This window comes from Rhipicephalus microplus, chromosome 6, assembly GCF_043290135.1.
Source record: "Rhipicephalus microplus isolate Deutch F79 chromosome 6, USDA_Rmic, whole genome shotgun sequence".
Classification (NCBI taxonomy): Eukaryota; Metazoa; Arthropoda; class Arachnida; order Ixodida; family Ixodidae; genus Rhipicephalus; species Rhipicephalus microplus.
In genome coordinates this window covers 79,076,340-79,098,481 of record NC_134705.1, presented here as the reverse complement: position 1 = coordinate 79,098,481, position 22,142 = coordinate 79,076,340, and the positions used below count along the sequence as shown (strand labels likewise).

The window sequence follows — 22,142 nt, the reverse complement described above, 5'->3', positions numbered from 1 at the left end:
AACGAGGAACTGGACCTTTGCCCCTTCTTGGACGAAGAGGTCGCAGCCAAGCTCCGAAGGTGCGAGAGTACAGCTCCGGGAGAGGACCGCCTCACTTACCACCACTGGAGGCAGGTGGACCCTGAAGGGCGGTACCTTGCGGCGGTATTCAACGTCTGCCTCAAATACCGCCGCACACCCCGGAGCTGGAAGTCGACGAGGACGATCCTCATTCACAAGAAGGGCGACCGCGAGGACCCCACAAACTGGCGACCCATTGCCCTTGGTCGAACGATCGCCAAACTGTATGCCGGGTGTCTCACCACCCGGCTGCAGCGGTGGTTGGGCGACCATGCGGTACTGTCCAGGTGTCAGAAGGGCTTCCTGCCGCACGATGGGGTGTTCGAACACAACTTCGTGCTGCAGGGACGCCTGGACGACGCCAGGACGGGAGGTGGGGAGCTGTGCGTGGGGTTCCTCGATTACGCCAACGCCTTCGGCTCGGTCGCCCATGAGGCCCTCGTCGACGCTGTCCGCGGCGCCGGCGCGGGGGAGCCCTTCGCGGAGATCGTGGAGGAACTCTACCGCGCCAACACCACCTGCGTCGTGGCAGCTGACGGCACCGCGGAGCCCATCGCCATCGGAGCGGGCCTACGCCAAGGCTGTCCCCTGAGCGGCCTGCTTTTCAACCTGGTGGTGGACCCCATCATCAGAGCGGTGCAGGGAGGCGATAGGCAACACAACATCCTTGCCTACGCCGATGATCTGACGCTGCTCGCCGGGGATCCCGCCACCTTGCAGCGCCGCCTCAACATGGTGACGGCCCTTTCGGACCCGCTCGGGCTGCGACTGAAGCCTGCCAAGTGCCGCACCCTCCACCTGTCCGGGCGCTACCCGGTGGGCACACGGCCCACCGTTTTCACCGTAGGGAGCGTCCCGGTCCCGGCACTGGCGGACTTCGAGGGGCACCGGTTCCTGGGGCGTCCTGTGGGGTTCCGGGTACTACCGGACCAAACGACAGTCGACGAGGCCATCCATCTCGGCAGACGGCTACTCTCCTCCATGCTCACCCCTTGGCAGAGGCTGGACTCTATTAAAACATTTTTGTATCCAGCCCTCGATTTCGCCATGCGGGTGGGCCTTGCCAGCAAAGGAGAGTGGCATCGCTTGGACGCGGAGCTTCGCCCGCTGATCAAGAAGACCCTGTACGTGCCGGCCAGAGCGTCAAACGAGTATGTGTACGGGAGCGCAGATGCCGGCACTGCAGGGATCCCTCTTGCGGCGGAGCTCAGCGATATCTGCCGAGTGGACGGGGCCTTCAAGCTCCTGTCGTCGACTGATCTGGAGGTCCGGGAGCGAGCGAGGGAGGAGCTCAACCGGGTGGTGTCGAGGCGGCTGAGGCGACCAGCGGACACGGACGACACCGAGGCCTACCTCTCAGGCGAAACGGAGGGCGACTTCCGGCAGACTGCGACCCAGCTGCAGCCTGTCTGGACGGAGGCACGCAAAGCCTCCCGTCGCCTGTCCGTCGCCTGGGAGCTACTGGACCAGGGCGCCCGCATCACCTGCGGAGAGGCCACGGTGTCAGCGCGGAACCGCAACAAGCTGATCAAGATCCTTCGGGCCATCCTCAACCAGGACCGGGACCGTTCTCTCCAGGAGAAGCCGTCCCAGGGCAAGGCGATGGCGTGTGTAGCGGCGGACCGCGCCAGTTTCCACTTCATGAGGTCCGGCCGCTACACTCGCTTCAAGGAGTGGCGCTTCATCCACCGAGCCCGGCTGAATCTCCTCCCCCTGAACGGCACAAGGACGTGGGTGCCCGCAGCTGACAAGAGGTGCCGACGCTGCGGGTACGGGGAGGAGACCCTGCCGCACGTTCTCTGCCACTGCATGCGGCAGAGCCGGGCCATGACGGAGCACCACAACGCCATCGTTGCGCGCCTCAAGGCGGCCCTGGAGCGGTTCACCGTCATCGGGGAGAACCAGCAGGTCGGCGTCCCCGGCTTGCGACCCGACCTCGTCCTGGCCCGTGGTGAGGAAGCCCTGATCCTGGACGTCTGCTGTCCCTTTGACAACCGCATGCAGGCGTTCCAGGAGGCTCGGACGGTCAAGGAGGAGAAGTACGCCCCTCTACAGCGTCATCTCCTCCAGCGGTTCCAGCGCGTCTCCGTTGACGCCATCGTCGTAGGCTGCCTCGGCTCGTGGGATCCGGCCAACGATCGTGTCTGCCGCAGGTTCTGCTCCAAGAGATACCTGCGGACGATGAAAAGACTTTGCGTTTCAGACACGATCGCCGCCTCTACGGACATTTACCGTGGCCATATAGGCGTTTTGTAAATAGTTGTTTTTATTCGAGAAGCGATACCGCGTTTTTTATTGTTATACGCTTTTATTCATACTAACATCACTAACTCTTTTAGCCTTTTTGTTACCTGATTTTATTTATACACCTTTTATTGCCGTTTTTTGTTATGTTCTATAACCATGTATGATGTTTGTGTAATAAGTATAATAAAATAAATTCTGTTCTTATCAGCTTAATTAGGCTGACCCACTTTGATCCGCTGGCCCACGGTCAAGAAGCGTTCCCTCCCGGGGACTCGGCCACCCCGGGAAGGCGACGTTCCTGGCTGCGCCTGCCCTTGCGGAGGGGCACCTGCTGCTGCAGGCTCTCCCACTTTCGATCCCACGTGGCTCTCCCACTTTTGATCTTTACAGCCAAAAGACGAGAACGGCCCTCCCGGGGAGCCGGCCGCCCTGGAAGGTCCCCCTTCCCCTGGTCGCACGGAGCAACGCTGAACCTGGGTCCACCTGGTTCCTCGGCCCTGCTGTACCATCGAAGGAGTCTCCGGCCATCTACCGACGTGGCGAGCCTACCAGCGCGAGCAGACGTCCTCCGGGAGTGGTAAGAGTCTACGAGTCTTTTCTTTCCTGCCACTCCCGGCCCGGTCGTCAATGCCTGCTGACGACATCCACGGGCTCCAGTCCTCGTGACAACCTCGCCACCGTCGTCGTCCGAGTCTACTTGCCCGGACATCAAGCCACGGGGACGTGGACATCAACCGACGAGGCGTTCCAGTCCAGCCAGCGGGAAAAGACGCCCTCCGGGAGTGGTGAGAGTCTACCAAGCTTTTCTTGCCTGCCGCTCCCGGTCCGGTCGCCAATGCCCGCTGGTGGCACCAACGGACCCTGGTCATCGTGACCACTTCGCCGTCGTCGTCGCCCCGGCTTCCTGCCCGGACGTCCGTCCACGAGGTCCTGCCACCTGGAGAAGTCCCTGCCTGGCCATGCCTACCACACGCCGGCCACCTGCCGTGTCCATCGAGCCGCTCGTCCCGGGTTCCGGTAGCCGTAGGCGGCGTCCTGCTCCCCCTTCGGGGTTGAGCACCCCGGCGCCGCCGCCGGCCCAGCGGCCTCGTCCTGGCACCCCCGCGTCTACTGGCGTTTCAGCGGAAGCGTCGGGCCCTCCTCGCTCTCGACCGCCCGTCGTTCACCAGGGCATCATGACGGTGTACCTGCCGGTGCCTGGGATCCTGTGTTTTCCTTATCCCTGTTGCGCGGGCTGCCAAGCCCGCACATCAGTCTCGCTCCGACTGTCCGCGTGGCGGTCTCACATGGAGCAAAACACGAGGTTCGGCCAACGAGGCGACTCTACCAGTGCGTCGCCTGTGATGCCCGGTTGAATTCGCTGTCTGCCCGCCACGACTGCCCGGGTCCTGCCTCGAAGGAGTCCTTCCACCCCTGCCGATATTGCCCGAGGTATTTCAACTGCAAGCGCTCCTTGACCCGGCATACGATGGCACCGCATGCGCAAGAGGAATCCACCCCTTATGTACCTCTTCGCAACCCACGGCAGCCTACGGCGGCTTCTTCCAGTTCTTCTGGTACAGAGACCCCACCACCTCTCGGCCCAGCTCCTTCCGGTGCAGCTTGTCGAGCACCATCAGAACTACAGACCCGAGCAACCGTTTCCCGGTCTCGAAGACGTCGTGGAGGCAAGTCTTCCACATCGACGCCATCCTCGAGTACCGGGTCGGACTCCAGCAGTTCGGCTACCGGTTCTCCGTCGGCGTCAAGCTCCGACGCGTCCACCATGCCGGGCCACTCTTCAGACACTTCTGGCTCCGGTTCTTTCACGCCTCGGCAGTCGCCTTCGGTTCCCGGAACGCCACCGTCCGTGCCACAAGATCCTGGTCCCCCGTCCACGACTGGCGAGGTTTCGTCCGCGCCCGGCTCGTCTTCTCGTTGTCACACCGGTCCCGGCTCCACGTCGTCTGCTTCGAGGGCTTCCTCACGGATGTCCACGAAGCTTGCCGACGTCCCCGGCACCGACCACTCCGACGACGCATCGGCCACCGAGCCGGTGGACGAACAGAGTGTCTCAGCTGCCGGCACCGTCGTCAACCGCCACACTTTGTCGACCGATTCCCGCTCCTCCTGATCCCCTTCCCTTTCTGAACGGTTGGAAGACACTGGCGCGGATGATGCCGACGACAGCGCACACGACACTCCTGTGGAAGCACCGACAATGGAAATGCCACCGGACCGCACCATGCTCCTTGCGGAGCAGGTCCGCGTCTTGCGAGCCACGCTCCGTTCAGCCCCGACGCCAGACTCATGGGCGACGTGTGAGCAGGCGTGGTCTCCGGCTGTTGCTCTGGCCACGGAGGCTGTCCGCCTTCCTCCGTCAACACCGGGACGCCCTGCTCGAAACGTCGACCCCAACAACGCGACAGAGATCCAGCGTCTCTACCACAGGAACCGCCGACGTGCCGTGCGCCTGATCATGGAGGGTCCCACACGGTCCTGTACCATCCCCATACGAGACATCCAGGACCATTGGGCCTCCACCTGGTCAGCTCGCACGGCAGACACTTCAGCGCTGTTTCAACGACTCGCGGCTCTTGTTCTGGTCAACACGGTGCCGTTCTCGGCAGACGAAGTTCTCCTCCGGCTCCGGAAGTCGGTGAACATGGCTCCCGGTCCCGACAGACTGACCTACCAGCACTGGAGGTCCGTCGACCAGAAGGCCCGCATCCTGTCTGCCCTGTTCAACGCCTGTGTTCACCACCGTCGCACCCCGGACTCATGGCGAACATCACGCACGGTTCTGGTCTACAAGAAAGGTGATCGCTCTGTCCCGGGCAACAGGCGCCCCATTGTACTCGGCTGTACTGCCTCCAAGCTGTACGCCAAGTGTCTTGCGTCGCACCTGCAAGCCTGTATCATGGATCACCAGGTATTGTCCAAGTGCCAGAAAGGTTTCCTCCCGTATGACGGCGTTTTCGAGCTGAATTACATCTTCCAGCACCGCATAGACACAGCCAGAGCCGGTTGCACGGAGTTTTGCGCAGCCCTTCTGGACTTCGCAAACGCCTACGGGTCCGTGCTACACCAAGCCCTCTTGGACGCCCTCCGTGGTTCCGGTGCCGGAGAGATATTCACCGCCCTCATCGAGGTCCTTTACCAAGACAATCAGACTGTCATCGTTGCTGCAGAGGGCACATTGGATCCGGTCATCATCCACTCAGGTCTATGCCAGGGCTGCCCGCTCAGCAGGTTGCTCTTCAACCTGGTCATAGACCCCGTGGTTCGAGGCGTCCAAGGCACAAGCAACGACCACAACATCCTCGCCTATGCCGACGACCTGACGCCCCTGGCCGGCTGTCCTGCCCTCCTTCAGTAACACATCGATATGGTCGAGACCCTGGCAACACCGCTCGGGCTGTTTCTCAACCCGAGCAAGTGTACGACACTGCACCTCAGCGGCGTTACCCCCGTCGGAATGTGGCCAACCGTCTTCCGGGTCTCCGGCGGCCCGGTCGCGGCTTTGAGCGACTCTGAGCCACTCCGCTACCTCGGACGCCCAGTGGCTTTCCGCCTTCCACAGCAGGCAGGGACCAATGTCATTGACGACGAAATTCGCAGTGCCACGGCTATTTTTTCCTCCCTTCTAGCCCCCTGGCAGCGTATTGACGCCCTCAAGACATTTGTGTTCCCCGCCCTGCACTTCTCGATGAGGTGCGGCGCCTTGACCAAATCAGACTGGCACCGGTAGACCTTGCCATCAGGCCCATAGTCAAGCGCACATTGTACCTACCGGTGAACGCCTCGACCAACTACGTCTACGGGAGCGCCTCCGGAGGAGCTATAGCGATACCAGTGGCAGCGGAGTTATACGACATTTGCCGTATTGACTCCGCTTTTAAGCTCCTTACGACACCAGACCAGTCGCTACGGGACCTCGCCCTGTCCGATGCTTACGAGATCGCCTCCACCCGCCTCGGATGTGAGGCTACCCGTTACGAGTTGAAGGCGTACCTCTCTGGCAACCTACAGGTCTTCCACTCAATGCTGGCAACCCAGCTGTGCAGCGTGTGGACCGAGGCCCCTAAGGCGTCCCGACGGCTACAAGTATCGTTGTCCCTGCGGCCGGACCACGTCACCATCACCTGCGGCGACGCAACACTTCCTTCAACACAAAGGAACCGGGTTATGCGGACGCTACGAGATGTGCTGGCCCACGTCCCGGACAACGCCCTCCATGACCAGCCAAACCAGGGGAAGGTGATGGCATGCGTCTCGGCGGATCGTGCGAGCTCCCACTTCATCACCACGGGAGCATTCACGCACTTCGCCGACAGGCAGTTTATCCACCGGGCGCGCCTCAACCTGCTACCCCTGAATGGCGCCGTCATGTGGGGCCCATCTAACCGAGACCAGCGCTGCCGTGTCTGCGGCTACGCGAGGGAGATGCTACCGCACGTGCTATGCCACTGCATGACGCATAGCGCCATGTCTCAGGCGCGGCACAACGCGGTGGTCTCGCGCCTTCGCACGGCGGCTACCCGCGACTACACCATGGCGTTAGAGAACCGGCTGGTCAGCGACACTGGACTGTGTCCAGATCTTGTCTTGGTTCGCGGGAAGGAGGCCCTGGAGATCGACGTGGCATGCCCGTTCGAGAACACACCGGAGGCCTTTACCAATACGCGAAACTACAAGCTCACACGCTACCAACCTGTCGCCGACTACCTGCGTCGCCGCTACCAGAGAGTAACGGTGGCCGCCGTCATCGTCGGGGCCCTCGGCGCTTGGGACCCGGCCAACGACCGCGTCCTCCTGCGCCTGTACTCTCGCAGCTACCTGCGTCTAATGAAAAAACTCTGTGTGAGCGAGGTGGTGGCAGCGTCCCGCACCATCTACCATGCGCACATGGGACATGGACGCAGCTAGAGAAACGTTGACTTAGACAAGACCTGCCCTACTACGTCGCCACGTCGCCTGCCACCTGTCAGGTGCCCTGGCTAACCCGCTGCAGTTCCGGCGGTTCCTGCGATGTTCAATACTCTGGTAACCTTGGTGCGACCATCCATGTCCGGCTTTCATCTGGCTATCCCGGTGCCATGTACAGGAACACAACCAAGTCCTCCGGCAAACTGAAGACATTCTAAGCATTGTCTTAAACATAATAAAATTCCACTCTGTTCTTATCAGCTGAATATCTGATACGGATCCTATTTGGATCCAAGATATTAAACTTATTTTTGTGATGCGGCGGAGTGCTTGAAGCTTGCTTCACCACCGCCACAGGTTGGCCCGGTATAACCGGGATCGGCCCACTCACCCCTACCGGGGTAAGCTCGACATTAAATTCACTGAAAGAAACAGTGTTCGGATTAACTAACGATATCGGGGTAAACGGCGTGGGTGCGGCGAGTGTCCGAAAAGTTGGCGTCACGCCGCCCCGGCTGACGCGGTATTCGCGGCGGCTCGGTATTCGCGTGCGGGGAGTGCGCTATCTGTGTTCATTCACAGTTACGATTGCTCTGGAAAAATAAATGTTCGTGTGGAAATTTTATAATTGAAGAGCCCCCCCTTTTTTATGGCCACACGTACATACATCCCTTTTAAACATCCCTAACTATTGAGTAATTTATTATTACTATTTCAGAGGAAAGCTAGAAGTGTGTATGTGCCAAGCTATTTGCGCTTTTCGAATTCACCCATTTCGGAACAAAAAATAAAACAGCCTCTAGAAAATGGGTGTTGATGTTTCTGTTTACAGTTGCAGTGACAAGCGAAGGCATTTTTATTTCACATCTTCACGCGACATCTTAACATAAAGACGCGTGCTCTCACCACGTCTACGCATCTACACTATTCCCCATCACAAAGTAAAATTGCTAAGAACGCCACAGGACCCACCACGCACACACCTGCAGTACGGTGGAGCGGCAAAGCCCCGATGTGCTTTTCCTGTGTCCACTGACCTGGGCTCCAGCTTTGAGTTTCAGCGGTAGCTGTAATTCGTTGCCACGCGGCAGCTACCTCGCTGGCGCCCTCAGCCATCGCATTGATGACGATATAACGATATGTGGGGTTTGACGTCCCAAAACCACCATATGATTATGAGAGACGTTGTAATGGAGGGCTCCCGAAATTTCGACCACCTGGGTTTTCTTAACGTGCACCCTACCTTGAGCACAGAGAAATGCAGCCGCCGCAGCCGGGATTCGATCCCACCACCTGCGCGTCAGTAGCCGAGTACCTTATGCCACTTTACCACAACGGCGGGCATCGCCTTGTTGATCGCACACTACATTTCTGGACACCCATCTCATACCAGCTCATCCGCTGTTGGCTCTCATTAACTACAACAAACATCCTCGCACGCTCACCTGAATGGAATCACCAGTAGCTGGAAGTTCTAAGAAAATTGCGCACTAGACTACGGATGCACCACGCACGTACCTGAAGAGCTGTGGAAACCAGGACGCGTGAGATCACGCCCCGGGCGCTTTTGCTGTGCTTTGCCTCTGTACCCACTCATCACTCCTCACAGCTTCACTAATCCGAATATGTAGAAGTCGAAGGAGCAGAACAACAAACTGGCGAATCCCCCGCAGTGGGTGTGAGCCACAAGTGAATGTCAACAAAAACAAGCAACACCAGCGAGCGCAGTGACGAAGCTATCGTAGTGGGACGAAATAATCCACGAACATGGCTGCACGTTGACGCACGGTCACACTTGTGCAACCACCCGTCTCCCGAAGACCAGAAGATCGTCTGTCGCGAGTCTTCTCGCACCTTACTCAGCGGAATTCGACGAAAAGCGCAGGCGAGTACTTCTCCACTGATTTCTGCGACCACTTGACGACCGCCTTCTGCCGCCTCATGTCCGGCACGATCGACGGAGCGCCGCGCCAGCGCCTCGTACACGCCACCATAGCACTCCTGCACCTCGGAATCAGCAAAACTTGGACGTTTTCGGCCACGACAGGCAGAGCCCACCGGCCCGTTGAACGCTTGTGAACGACATCGCAGCGGCATGTAGCACACTCACGTTCCGTCACCCTCTGCCACATGACCCTTCATTCACCAGCATCACAACACACGCTGTAGACGTTTCGCACGCATTCCCGGGTCTGCCTTTCACGGCAGGACATTCGTCGACTTCGGTGCGGTGTTCCGCCACGTCGGAACTTGCAAGGCATACGTTGAGCGCGCTGAAGCAGCCAAAGGCACCACCTTTTTGCCGATGATTGTGGGCGTCGTTGCAAAGGCGTTGCTTGGGCAGCCAGTGTAGAAGCCATGTTAGATGGGTGACGTAGTCACATTTTGCACAGTCATTTTTTTTACTTCCAGTCTTCGGTGCTCGAGTTGGACACGTACACTATGCATCAGTTTTTAAAACAAGTGCTGTAGCATCCCTCGCGACATGCCTGATAATGTTCGCCGGCAAGCATTTGTTGTGACGTCATGGGCGCATTCGAGAGTACGCGTGTGTTATATTCAGTTTCGGTTTTTACTTTGTGTTCTTTGACCCCCAGGGGGCGCGTCTGTCCTTTATGTATATATTCGATGTGTTGCGTACAATAAACGTATTTTTGGTACGGTGGCGCTGCCGGTGCTTCCTACGTCTTTCGCTAACACCACATTAGTGACGAGGGTGGGACAAACACGTCAAGCTACCTTCAGCATCGAGTGTCGTCCGGATCCGCCCCGCCATGAGTTTCTCCGGCCTTGCTCCGCCGCTGCCGTTCGTCCCGACGCCCGGCCGGCCGTCACTTCCATGGGAGGAGTGGGCGCAGACTGTAACAGTCTACCTTCTAGCGTCCGGAGCAGCTGAGTTCCCACCAGCGCGACGCAAGGCCATTCTTCTGCATTGTTTGGGGGCGGAAGGGCAGCGTGTTTACCGGACTTTACCTGCAGGGTCAAATGCCGCAGCACCAGCAAGCACCGCAGCACCGGAAGTACAAGAGAAGCCTCCCGCGGCCGCTACTGACGAGTACGAGGCTGCACTCATCGCCTTACCGCAGCAGTTTTCCACGTCGTGTAACGTCGTCGTCAAGCGTCATCGTTTCCACCGCCGCAGCCAACACGCAGGCGAATCCGTTCATGACTTTGTTGCTGCTTTACGGGAGCTCGTTCCGCAATGTTCGTTCGCTTCACAAGATGATGCTCTGCGGGACCGATTTGTTGCCGGCGTTGTTTCCAACGGCGTACGTGAACGGTTGCTGCTCGAGGGTTCTTCCCTTTCGTTCGAGAGCGCAGTGCCGATCGCTCTTCAGTTTGAGCAAGCAGCTGAAAAGCTGAAGAAATTTTCTGCTTCGGTCGAGCCTGTTTCTTTACGGCGTCGTTCCCAGTATTCGCATTCTTAGCGAAAATTCAATTTCCAGCCAAAAGCGCATTTTCAGCAAAACTCTCTAAGCGCTAGCGGTTTGCGTGCGCCGCAGGGGCCCCGCCCCCCTTGGCGAGGCAGAGATAGCCGGTCCGTTTCAACACTGTTTCCGATGCGGCTCGCGGAATCACCGCGCATCAGCGTCACAGTGCCCTGCGCAGGGAAAGAAGTGTTTGTTTTGCGGTATCAAGGGCCACTTTCAGAAAGTATGCAACCGCAAGCGTCAAATGCAAGGCAGGATTCGTGAAGTTGGCATCGATGACGATGCTTTGTCAGGGGGAAGTTCTGAGCAAGTTTTGACTGTGCAGCATCCTGCTCGCAGCGCAATTTACATCCAAGTACGCGTAGTGGATGTCAAGTTGTCATTCCTTGTTGACTCAGGGTCGTCTGTTTCAATTCTATCAAAGGAAGAATTTCACCAACATTTTCAAAGCAGTTTGCTCCTCCCAGCTCCGCATGTCACTTTGTTTGACTATTCGAAGCGCCCAATTTCCGTGCTAGGCTGTTTCCAGGCAGACGTTCAGTTTAAGGGGTGCTCTGCACCACTTCTTTTCTACATCGTTCGCCAAGGAACTTGTCTGATTGGCCTTGACGGCATTAAGGCCCTAAATCTTCGAATACAGGGCTCCACTCTTGAGTGCCTGCACACGTCCGCTGCCCCTCCGCCACGTGTTAATGACCCGACACCTTGTCACATTCCGATGCAGTCAATAGAGCAACCCAGGCAAGCAAACCTTCCGCCAGCCTTGGAACACAACTTCGGTTCACTTTTCAGTCGCGAGTTGGGTCTTGCTAAGCGGTTCACGCATCGTGTCAAGATTCGGCAAGGCGTGCAGCTGGTATCTTCGAAGCTGCGCCGTCTTCCATATTCATTTCGGGAACCAGTGTCAAAGGACTTCACAGGTTGCTGAGCCTTGACATCATCGAACGCATCGATGCTTCTGAATGGGTTTCGCCCATTGTTGTCATTGACAAGAAAGACGGCACCATCAGAATTTGTGTTGACCTCCGGGAGCCTAACAAGGCGATTGTACCAGACAGCTTCCCGTTGCCTCATACAGAGGAACTCCATCATGCCTTGGTAGGCGCGACACACTTCTCAAAACTTGACTTGGCTTCTGCCAACCATCAGGTTCTTTTGCACCCTGACAGCAGGGACCTGACAGCCTTCATCACGCATGAAGGACTTTTTTGGTTCAAGAGAGTTTGCTTTGGGTTAGCTTCTGCCCCAGCGGCATTTCAGAAGATGATGGCCACAATTCTGGATGGCTGCCGTGGTGTGTTGTTCTACATTGATGACGTGATAGTCTTTGGGAAAAGTGCAGAAGAACATCTTTTGAACTTAACAAAGGTCTTGCAGAAAGTCAAGTACGCAGGCCTGAAATTGAATGACAAATGCCTCTTCGACGTTCCAGAACTTTCTTTCCTAGGGCATAAGGTCACTGCACAAGGTATCTCGCCGCTTCCAGAGAAAGTAGACTCGGTAGTTAACACTCCAGTGCCAACAGATGTTGCTGCCCTCCGTTCATTCCTGGGTCTTGTAGAATACTATTCCAAGTTTGTTCTCCGCTTGGCCCAGGTGGTCGAGCCTGTGCGCGTTCTGCTTCGCAAGAATGAGCCATTCATCTGGTCAGCCGAAGCAGACAGCAGTTTCCGGAGGGTCAAGGAAATGCTTTCTTCAAGTACAGTTCTCCACATGTTCGATCCATCACTTCCAGTCATCGTGTCGACCGACGCTTCTGACTGTGGGCTGGGAGCCGTTCTGCAGCAGCAAAATGGCCATGAGCTCCGCACAGTGACTTTCGCGTCTCGTACCTTGTCACCAGCGGAAAGAAAGTATACGGTCGGCGAACGCGAAGCGTTGGCATGCTTTTGGGCGTGCGAACGATGGCACACTTACTTTTGGGGTCGCCATTTCAAGATTCGAACGGACCATCAGGCGTTGGTATCGTTGCTGTCTTCGCAATGACGTGGCAGAAGGCCACTTTGAATTGCACGCTGGAATGCGTGACTCCTATGCTACAATTTCACTGTCGAGTACTGCAAGGGGTCCACTAACACGGTGGCAGATGCTCTTTCTCGGCTGCCAGCTCCTGCCGCGCAGGCACAGCTGGCTAAGGATGAAGAAATTGTGTCGTTGGTCGAGTCGGCTTGCGTGACGAAGGAAGAATTCAAGCAAGCCATCCTCAACGATGGTTGTCTGCAAACGGTCAAGTCGATCGTGCTCGGTTCTTGGCCACCACAAAAGTCCATACCAGAGGAGGCAACACCTTTCGACTCTGTGCGCGAAGAACTTTCTGTTGTTGATGACCTTCTGCTGCGCGCAGAACGCCTCGTTGTTCCGTCCTCACTCACGGCTCAGTTCATCGCCGTTGCCCACGAGGCACATCCGGGCATCACGCGCACAAAGGCGCGACTTCGTGAGTTATTCTGGTGGCCACGAATGGACAAGCAAGCTGAATCTGCCGTGAAAAACTGTCACATCTGCCTGAAGGCAGATAAGTCTGCCAAAACATCGCCAGCGCCATTGCAGCCTATTGACTGGCCTGAAAGGCCATGGCAGAAACTGGGCCTAGACATTGTTGGCCCATTGGAACATGCACCTCACAATAGCCAATTTGCTATAACACTGGTCGATTACCATTCCGAATGGCCAGAGATATATTTCTGCAGCGAAGTGGCAACAAGCACCGTGAAAGACTTCTTAACCAGTGTTTTTGCCCGTGAAGGATACCCGGAAGATATTGTTTGCGACAATGGGCCGCAGTTCACTTCACGTGAATTTGTAACCTTTCTTCAAAACCGAGCCATCAAGCTGTCTCATTCGTCTGTATATTACCCCCAGGCGAATGGGCAAGTCGAGAGGTTCAATCGAACTCTGAAGAACTTCATCCAGGTTTCACTCCTCGAAAGAAGACCTATCCGACAAGCAGTTATGGACTACCTCTCTATTTACCGCTGTACCCCACAGGCTACCACTGGTGTTGCTCCAGCAGTTCTGCTGCATAGGCGAATGCCCCGAACCAGATTGGATGTTGTGGCGTTTTCAGCACCAGCGTTTGCAAAAGACCCAGCAAAGGAACTGGCGCGACTGCGCCAAAGAGTCCAGCTTCAACAGCAAAGCAGTAAGGAGTACACGGGCCGCAGGAGAGCTGCTAAGCAGCCAAAGATAGCTGTGGGTGATTTCGTTCGTATCAAGAAGCCATCCGTTCGCTTCAAGGGGGATCGCTTCTTTCCTCGCCAACTGAGGTGCTGGGGAAGAGAGGACCTGCCTCTTTTCGACTTGCAGACGGCCGTACATGGAACGCCTCCAAGCTTTCCCGGGTTCCTGAGAGGGGCAAGTCCACCATACCAACATTCGGAGCTACCTGCACCACAGCTTCCGGTTCAAGTGCCGCAGCCTGCCCTGCCGCCGCCGCCTTCTTCCGGGTTGCAGCCGCCGCCTCCTGGCGTTCTGCAGTCTGCCGTACCGCAGTCGCCTGCTCGTGATCCGAAGCTGCCTGTACCAGAGCCAGCCATGCTGCAGCTGCCTTCTCCTGGGCCGCAATCGCGGCCTCCTAGCGTACTACAGAGCTCTACAAGCTCATTACCATCTCCGGCCGTGCAGCACCCCCATCGGCCGTCCCGAGAGCGCCGGCCACCGGTCTGGATCAAGGACTATCAGACCCACTAGTTGCCTGTGTGTATAGCACAATGTGTATGTAGTGTAAATATGTATGTGTATACAGCGTGTAAAATGTACAGTGCATGCATAGGGGTTTCTTACTAACAACTAATCACTACATATAAGGGAAGGAGTATGTTATATTCTGTTTCGGTTTTTACTTTGTGTTATTTCACCCCCAGGGGGCGCGTCTGTCCTTTATGTATATATTCAATGTGTTGCGTACAATAAACGTCTTTTGGGTAGGGTGGCGCTGCCGGTGCTTCTTACGTCTTTCGCAAACACCACAGCTTGCAAGCAAGCACGCGTGGCTTCGACCTCTGGGAAAAAGAAGGTTTCAGTTTTAACATGTTTGTAAGCGAAACAAAAAAATTCAAGCGGACTAGGTATAAAAGCAATGCAGTGAAGCCAGCGCTGCCGCTGTCGGTGCACAATTCTGGTTGTGCATGGGTGGACGTCGGAATTGCTTTGCGCACTGTTTTCCTGGCTTTTGGCCAGAACTAAGTACGAGGTGTGAAAGAATGGATTTTAATTACGTGCAAATAAATTGCATCGCTTCTCGGCCTTTTGGCTAGGACCTTTTTTAGTCAACAGGCGGCAAGTTTTTGAAGTTTAGTCATCTTTCGGTGCCCGCGATCGGCTCGGCCGGTTGCCTGCAACGCGTGGATGGCTTTCCGGGCGCCCCCTCCTAAAGCGCACTGCTTTTGTTTTAACGATTCTTCGGACTTTACCGCAGATGAAATCATCGACCCAATCGAAGAAGAAACCGGGCCAAGAGGTTTCAAATACGTTCAGCACCAAGGCGGAACGAAGTTCTGCATTGCAGTAGCCACTGCGACGGCCGCAGCGAAGCTTTCGACTCGGGGAACTTTCGTCCTCAATGGAGTCGCAGTACCAGTCGCCCAAGTTGGACCCCAAGTAGTCGCAGTTAGTCTTCAGGTGCCCCCTCTTTCTTGGGGATGCCTCTTTGGCTGCAGCATTCACCCAGTACGGCAAAGTAATCGACATCCATGAACAAACGTTCAAGGGGCGCCAAGACGTAAGCAACAGTCTCCGAGTTGTACAGCTGGAGATGATCAAACCAGTGCCGAACTTCCTGACCGCGCAAGGGCACCGAGTAATATGCGATTATCGGGGCGTGACGAAAGTCTGCTCCCGATGCTCCCAAGAAGGCCACGTGGGGAAGGACTGCCACACCCCGAGATGTGCGAGGTGCGAAGCATTCGGCCACGACACGACAGGCATTTCCGCCACATGCCCTCGATGCGGCGGGAAACACGCGACCGCAGACTGCCTTCAGCCAAGGTCGCATGCGGCGGCCGCGGGGGAGAAACCTCCCACAAGTCTGAGAGCCCCCAAACCAGAACACGAACCTCGTGCGGACGTCACTCTCTCCCGGGGCAATACAGCAGAGGTGCAAGACGGGAGGGCACAAAACCCCCAGGAGGAAGAGCACATTAAAGACTGGAGAGCATGGGTTGAAGATTTGTCCCTAAGCCTGCGGGTGACAAAAGACTCCGCATCCTTGTCGGAGACGGAGTCACTGTCGAAAGCAAGTCAGCTAACCACAGTCGTCAAGCTCCACTGAGGACGCACCCCCAAACATAGAACCCTCGCAGGGCAAGCCTGTGGGCGTCAAGCACCCCAGCGGACAGGTGGCCGCCGGGCGAGGACACCACACGCTCGCGAGTGAACTTCAAAATCGGAAAACATCGAGTGACCCTCCGAACACGCAGCAGGACCAACAACCGTTGAGCCCGGTGTTCCGAGTGCTGAAGCAGAGCCGGGACCCCAACCTTCGGAACCCACTGAACGACATTTTTGGAACTTGGGGCCAGGACTACGGAATGCAGTTGGACAAACCAGATTTGAAACGGCCACACCAATCTTCGGCGTCAAGCTCCGATAAAGTGGGAAACCTCTGCAAGCAGGCGGCGACGGAAACGCTGCAAACGGAGGGCCCTTCCGGGTCCAAGCTTCCGGACACGTAATGAGCGTCGACTGACCCGTCGTTAACCGGCGGGAAGGTATTTCTACCTTTAGCAAACATTTATCTAGCAACATGGTCAACATAATTACCCTAAACGTACTGGGGTTTTGAAAACCCGATAAACAGACAGAGGTTATCCATTTTGCTAGAGAGAACTTTATTGACCTTTTGTTTCTTCAAGAGGTAAATTTTCTGTCGCCGGCAGATGTAACAGCCTTTTGCAATCGTTTCAATTTGCCATGCTATGTTTTGCTAGCTTCCACGTGTAGTTGTGGTGTCGGTGCGGTGATAATAAACAGCGCTCTTTTTTTCACACTTTTTTGCACTGTTGACAGTGATGGTCGAGCGTTGGTGTTGAAATGCAAGATAGGCAGCCTGCGCATGCGCTTCGTGTGTGTGTACGCGCCGACGCGAAGGAGGGACACGAACGCTTTTTTTCGATCGCTATCGCCCAACTTCATAGATGAGTGCGCAACAGTGCTATGTGGGGATTTCAACTGTGTCACTGATAGGATGCGAGATGTGCGGGGCCCGGGCCAAGGCAGAAATGTCAACAACGCTCGCGAGCTCGTCGGCTTAACACAGGACTTCGGGCTCCAAGATGCATGGATCCTGATAAAAGGCAATACGTTTGTCCCAACCTGGAAAAGAGGTTCATCGGCGACAACGCTAGATAGATTTCATGTCTGTGAGGCCTTGAGTCCTGTGGTGGCCAACGTGGTGGTGCGATCCTTTCCGGTAGAGGCGGGTCGAATTTCCGACCACTTTCCTGTGGTTCTGTCAATGACCTTGCGGGACCGTCGGTTGGACGGGTTGCGCCTATGGCGCCTCGATCTAGCGGTGCTCGCAGATGACGCGGCGAAAGAGACTCTAGGAAACGTTTTCGGGCGCGAGAGACCCCTCTCAGGAGTGGGATAGCTTAAAAGCACAGTGGCAGCGTTGGGCTCAGGAATGTGGTAGGAACGTGAGACTGAGACTCACGTACGAGCTTAATGAAACCCTGTGGAAGATAAGAATACCCAAAGCAGGCGCCCCCTTGACCCCAACCCCGAGAGAGTACTTGGGAGTTTTGAGAGCCCGATACGACCACATCTTCCTACAAACCACCAAAAAGGTACACATACACCCGCCAGACTCGATTTTTCAAGACACGCCTGACCTCAGCGTTTTTTGACATCACGGCGCTCACCGAACGGCCTTGAGTACGCGATGGCAGTATGTATGCCGGACGGATCGATTTCGGAAGAGAGCATAGATATAGGCACGCGTTTTTTAGAGTATTTTACTAACTTGTTAGCGGAAAGCGACTCACAAATAGACGCGAGTACGGTAGTCAGCGAACTTGAAACCCTATGCGCAGAGCTGCCTAAATTGCCCGAAGAAGCGAGCGCAAACCTAATGAAAAAAGCGTCTGCAAATTTACTCGATTTTGCGATCACTGAAGGTAGACTCAGCCCCGGGTCCGGATGGACTGCCGACCGAACTTTATAGAGGTTTGACCGAAAATCAGCGCTGGCTTGGTGGCCATGATCAACAGAATTTTAAAAGGTGGAAAGCTCCCAGACTCACTAGCGGAAGGTAAACTAATTTTGTTACCTAAGAAAGGGAAAGATCGTAGGCAACCGGAATCATGGCGACCAATAACCGTGTTAAACGCGGATTATAATATTTTCGCGGCAGTCCTAGTGGGTAGACTGAAGCAGTGATTGCCCGAAGTGATTTGTATTCAACAAACGGGCTCGGTGATGGGCAGAAACATTTTGAACGCCCTCACGCTCACTCGGGACCTCTTGGCGTACATGGCCCATACCAAGACGCCAGGGTTTTGCATTTCCTTAGACCAGGAACACCCCTTCGACCGCGTGAGGCACGAATACCTTTTCGGCATATTAAGCAAGTATGGGCTTCAGCCCAAAGCTGTTGCATTGTACCGCAACATCTACGCGAACATGAGAAGTGTTTTGGTGCTTAACGGGGTAGCGAAGGGGACGATACACCTAACTAGAGGCGTCCGGCAGGGGTGCTCCCTGAGCCCCATGCTGTTCGTATTGTGTATTGACCCCTCCTTTCGTGCAGTCTCGGCTGACACTCGAATACGCGGCCTTCCCCTCCCTGGCGCAACCACAGTGAAAGTATCTGCGTACGTCGATGACGTCACGGTGTTTGCTCGAAACGAAGATAGTATCTTGCAAGTACTCATGCGTTTCGGGGAATATGCCAGGCTCTCAGCCGCGAAGTTAAACGTAAACAAAAGTAGCGCCATGGTGCTTGGCAACTCGCTCCAATTGAGTCTACCACACGACCTCCAAATAGCTACAAGGCTACAGATTTTAGGTATCACTTTTGAATAAACAGGAGTCGCATCCGATGTGTGGGAGGAGCTGAGTCGAGAAGTGACTGACTCGACACAGAAAGCTACGAGCTTTAATTTTTTTTTGCCGAGATGGCATATCTGATCAAGTGTAATTTTTTGGCGCGGGTGTTTTATGTCTCGAGATTAGAATTTCTCCCGGCAGCAGTGTTGAAGGCCCTCGACCGATCCGTATTTTCCTTCTTTTGGGACGGAAAGACGGAGCGCCTGCAGCGAGATGCGCTCAGGCTTGCTCGAAATCTTGGGGGCTTCGGTCTCCCGTGTATTGGTACGACGGCGCAGCTGCTCGCACTCAAGACAGTGCTGGGAATTTTAGACGATGTGGGGGCACCCGCAAGACCACTCGTCATGTTTTTTCTAGGCCCGCAGCTCAAAGTGCTAGTCCCCCGAGCACTGGGAAATTTGTGCCCGAGCGCGGAGAACACCGCCATACTATAAAGCACTTGTGGCGCTCTCGCGGGAGCTCACGGCCATGGACCCGGATCTTGATCCGCGAGAAATTGCCCCTGCGCGGTTGTGTGAGCAGCTGGTTTCTGCTAGGGGCACACTAAGATGTCCGCCACTCACGTTTCCATGGCCCGAATTAACGTCGGGTAAGCTACCAAAAGAGGTAGCTGACCTGCATGCAATGGCAAAGGGGCTGGCGAATTTGGCCCACGCTAGAACGATTACAGCGTTGGGGGTTGGTGCAGTCCGCCAGGTGCCCCAACCGCGGCAACGCGGAAACCGCGAAGCACGCGGTCTCAGCCTGTGTGGTGGCAAGAACTTTCTAGCAGCTAATTTACACAACCATGTCCAGCCTGCGTGCCGCTCACTATTACACGAGAGACCGTTGCCCCCGGGGTAGATTTAGCCGATTAGTGATCGCCGCTGGCGAGTTAGTTCTCTGGCGTTATCGCTGCAGGGCGGCCGTCCAACGGCAACGCCTCGGGCTACAGTGACCGCTGTTATCTCAGTTTCGAGAGACACTTGTATGCTTTCTTGAGGCTCAACTAGCAGCTCACGGGGAAATGGAATTTTTGAGACATTGGTCTTGCCCTTTTTTGGGAGAGACAGGAGACATGGTCGAGCTCTCTGTCAGATTCCCCGACTGTCAAATATGTTAAGAGGTTATCATGTCGGTGTTGTTTGTGGGTTCCTTTTCCTTTTTTGTGTGTGTTTTCTTTCCTTTTTCTTTTTTTCTCATTGGCACAAGCTATCATTGTTGAGTTTTACAGAAAGCGTGTCTGTTGTACGAGCCCGCGTGTTATAGGAGATAAATATGTTTCGTCAGGTATTATGTGTTGAACTGTAACTAGATCTACTTTTGTATGCGCAACGCTATTGCCCAGTAGTGATTTATTTGTCTCTTGTTTGAAGTGAATAAAACTTTTCTATCTGTTTTTATCAGCTTAATATCTGATAGATTTTGGATCCAACACATTTAGATCCAAGATATTAAACTTATTTTTGTGATGAGGCGGAGTGCTTGAAGCTTGCTTCACCTCCGCCACGGGTCAGCCGGTATTGCACTACCCCCGGGATCGGCCCACTTACCGCTGCGGGGGTGAGCTCGAAATTAAATTCAATGAAAGAAACAGTGTTCGGATTTACTAACCATATCGGGGTAAACGGCGTGGGTGCGGCGAGTGTCCGAAACGTTGGCGTCACGCCGCCCTCGCTGATGCGGTATTCGCGGCGGCTCGGTACTCGCGTGTGGGGAGTGCGCTATCTGTGTTTATTCACACTTACGATTGCTCTGGGAAAATAAACGTTCCTATGGAAATTTTATAATTGAAGAGCCCCCCACCCCCTTTTTTTTATGGCCACACGTACATACTCCAAGTTTTTTTTAAACATCCCTAACCATTGAGTAATTTATTATTACTCTTTCAGAGGAAAGCTAGAAGTGTGTATGTGCTAAGCTATTTCCGCTCTTCGAATTCACCCATTTCGGAATAGAAAACAAAACAGTGTCCAGAAAATGGGTGTTGATGTTTCTGTTTACAGTTGCAGTGACAAGCGAAGGCATTTTTATTTTACATCTTCACGCGACGTCTTAACATGAAGACGCGTGCTCTCGCCACATCTACGCATCTACACTATTCCCCATCACAAAGTAAAATTGCTAAGAACGCCACAGGACCCACCACGCACACACCTGCATTACGGTGGAGCGGCAAAGCCCCGATGTGCTTTTCTTGTGTCCACTGACCTGGGCTCCAGCTTTGAGTTTCAGCGGTAGCTGTAATTCGTTGCCACGCGGTCAGCTACCTCGCTGGTGCCCTCAGCCATCACCTTGATGATGATACGATGATATGTGGGGTTCGACGTCCCAAAACCACCATATGATAATGAGAGACACCATAACGGAAGGCTCCCGAAATTTCAACCACCTGGGGTTCCTTAACGTGCACCCTACTCTGAGCACAGAGAAATGCAGCCGCTGCAGCCGCGATTCGATCCCACCACCTGCGGGTCAGCAGCCGAGTACCTTATGCCACTTTACCACAACGGCGGGCATCGCCTTGTTGATCGCACACTACATTTCTGGACACCCATCTCATACCAGCTCATCCGCTGTTGGCTCTCATTAACTACAACAAACATCCTCGCACGCTCACCTGAATGGAATCACCAGTAGCTGGAAGTTCTAAGAAAATTGCGCACTAGACTACGGATGCACCACGCACGTACCTGAAGCGCTGTGGAACACGAAAGCGTGAGATCTTGCCCCGGGCGCGCTTTGCTGTGCTTTGCGTCTGTACCCACTCATCACTCCTCACAGCTTCACTAAGCCGAATATGTAGAAGTCGAAGAAGCAGTACAACAAACCGGCAAATCCCCCACAGTGGGCGTGAGCCACAAGTGAAGGTCAACAAAAACAAGCAACACCAGCGAGCGCAGTGACCAAGCTATCGTAAAGGGGCGAAACAATACACGAATATGGCTGCACGTTGACGCACGGTCGCATTTGTGCAACCACCCGTCTCCCAACCGAAGACCGTCTGTTGCGCCGTCTGTCGCGAGTCTTCTTGAACCATACTCAGCGGAATTCGACGAAAAGCGCAGGCGAGTACTTCTCTACTGATTTCTGCGACCACTTGACGACCGCTTTCTGCCGCCTCATGTCCGTCTGGCACGATCGACGGAGCGCCGCACCAGCGCCTCGTACACGCCACCATAGCATTCCTACCCCTCGGAATCAGCAAAACTTGGACGTTTTCGACCACGACAGGCAGAGCCTGCCGGCCCGTTGAACGCTTGAACGACATCGCAGAGGCATGTCGCACACTCAAGTTCCGTCACCCTCTGCCACGTGACCCTTCGTTCCCCGGCATCACAACGCACGCTGTAGACGTTTCACATGCATTCCCCGGTCTGCCTTTCACGGCAGGACCTTCGTCAACTTCGGTGCAGTCTTCCGCCACGTCGGAACATGTAAGGCATACGTTGAGCGCACTGAAGCAGCCAA

At 55.4% G+C, this 22,142-nt stretch overlaps 1 protein-coding gene, 1 non-coding gene and 1 pseudogene across 2 annotated transcripts; all 3 read left to right on the top strand.

The window, feature by feature from the left end:
• The first annotated feature begins 5,674 nt into the window (after positions 1 to 5,674).
• On the top strand, positions 5,675 to 7,215 carry LOC142765904 (uncharacterized protein T26G10.4-like). The gene is made up of 2 exons (XM_075867707.1): positions 5,675 to 6,000; positions 6,051 to 7,215. The coding sequence occupies exons 1-2, from the start codon at positions 5,675 to 5,677 to the stop codon at positions 7,213 to 7,215; spliced, it is 1,491 nt and encodes a 496-aa protein (XP_075723822.1).
• A 220-nt stretch (positions 7,216 to 7,435) lies between these two features.
• LOC142766546 (U2 spliceosomal RNA) lies at positions 7,436 to 7,607 on the top strand (annotated as a pseudogene).
• A 12,417-nt stretch (positions 7,608 to 20,024) lies between these two features.
• Positions 20,025 to 20,225, top strand: LOC119168758 (U2 spliceosomal RNA). Its single transcript, XR_012884578.1, has one exon. It is a non-coding gene; the product is annotated as a U2 spliceosomal RNA (small nuclear RNA).
• Positions 20,226 to 22,142: the final 1,917 nt, after the last annotated feature.

What these genes read in the sequence shown, in the direction of transcription:
- LOC142765904 (XM_075867707.1), top strand. Translation starts at nt 5,675, where the DNA reads ATGGTCGAGACCCTGGCAACACCGCTCGGGCTGTTTCTCAACCCGAGC. An exon ending in GCCCTGCACTTCTCGATGAG is followed by an intron (nt 6,001 to 6,050) that starts GTGCGGCGCCTT and finishes CCTTGCCATCAG; the next exon opens with GCCCATAGTCAAGCGCACAT.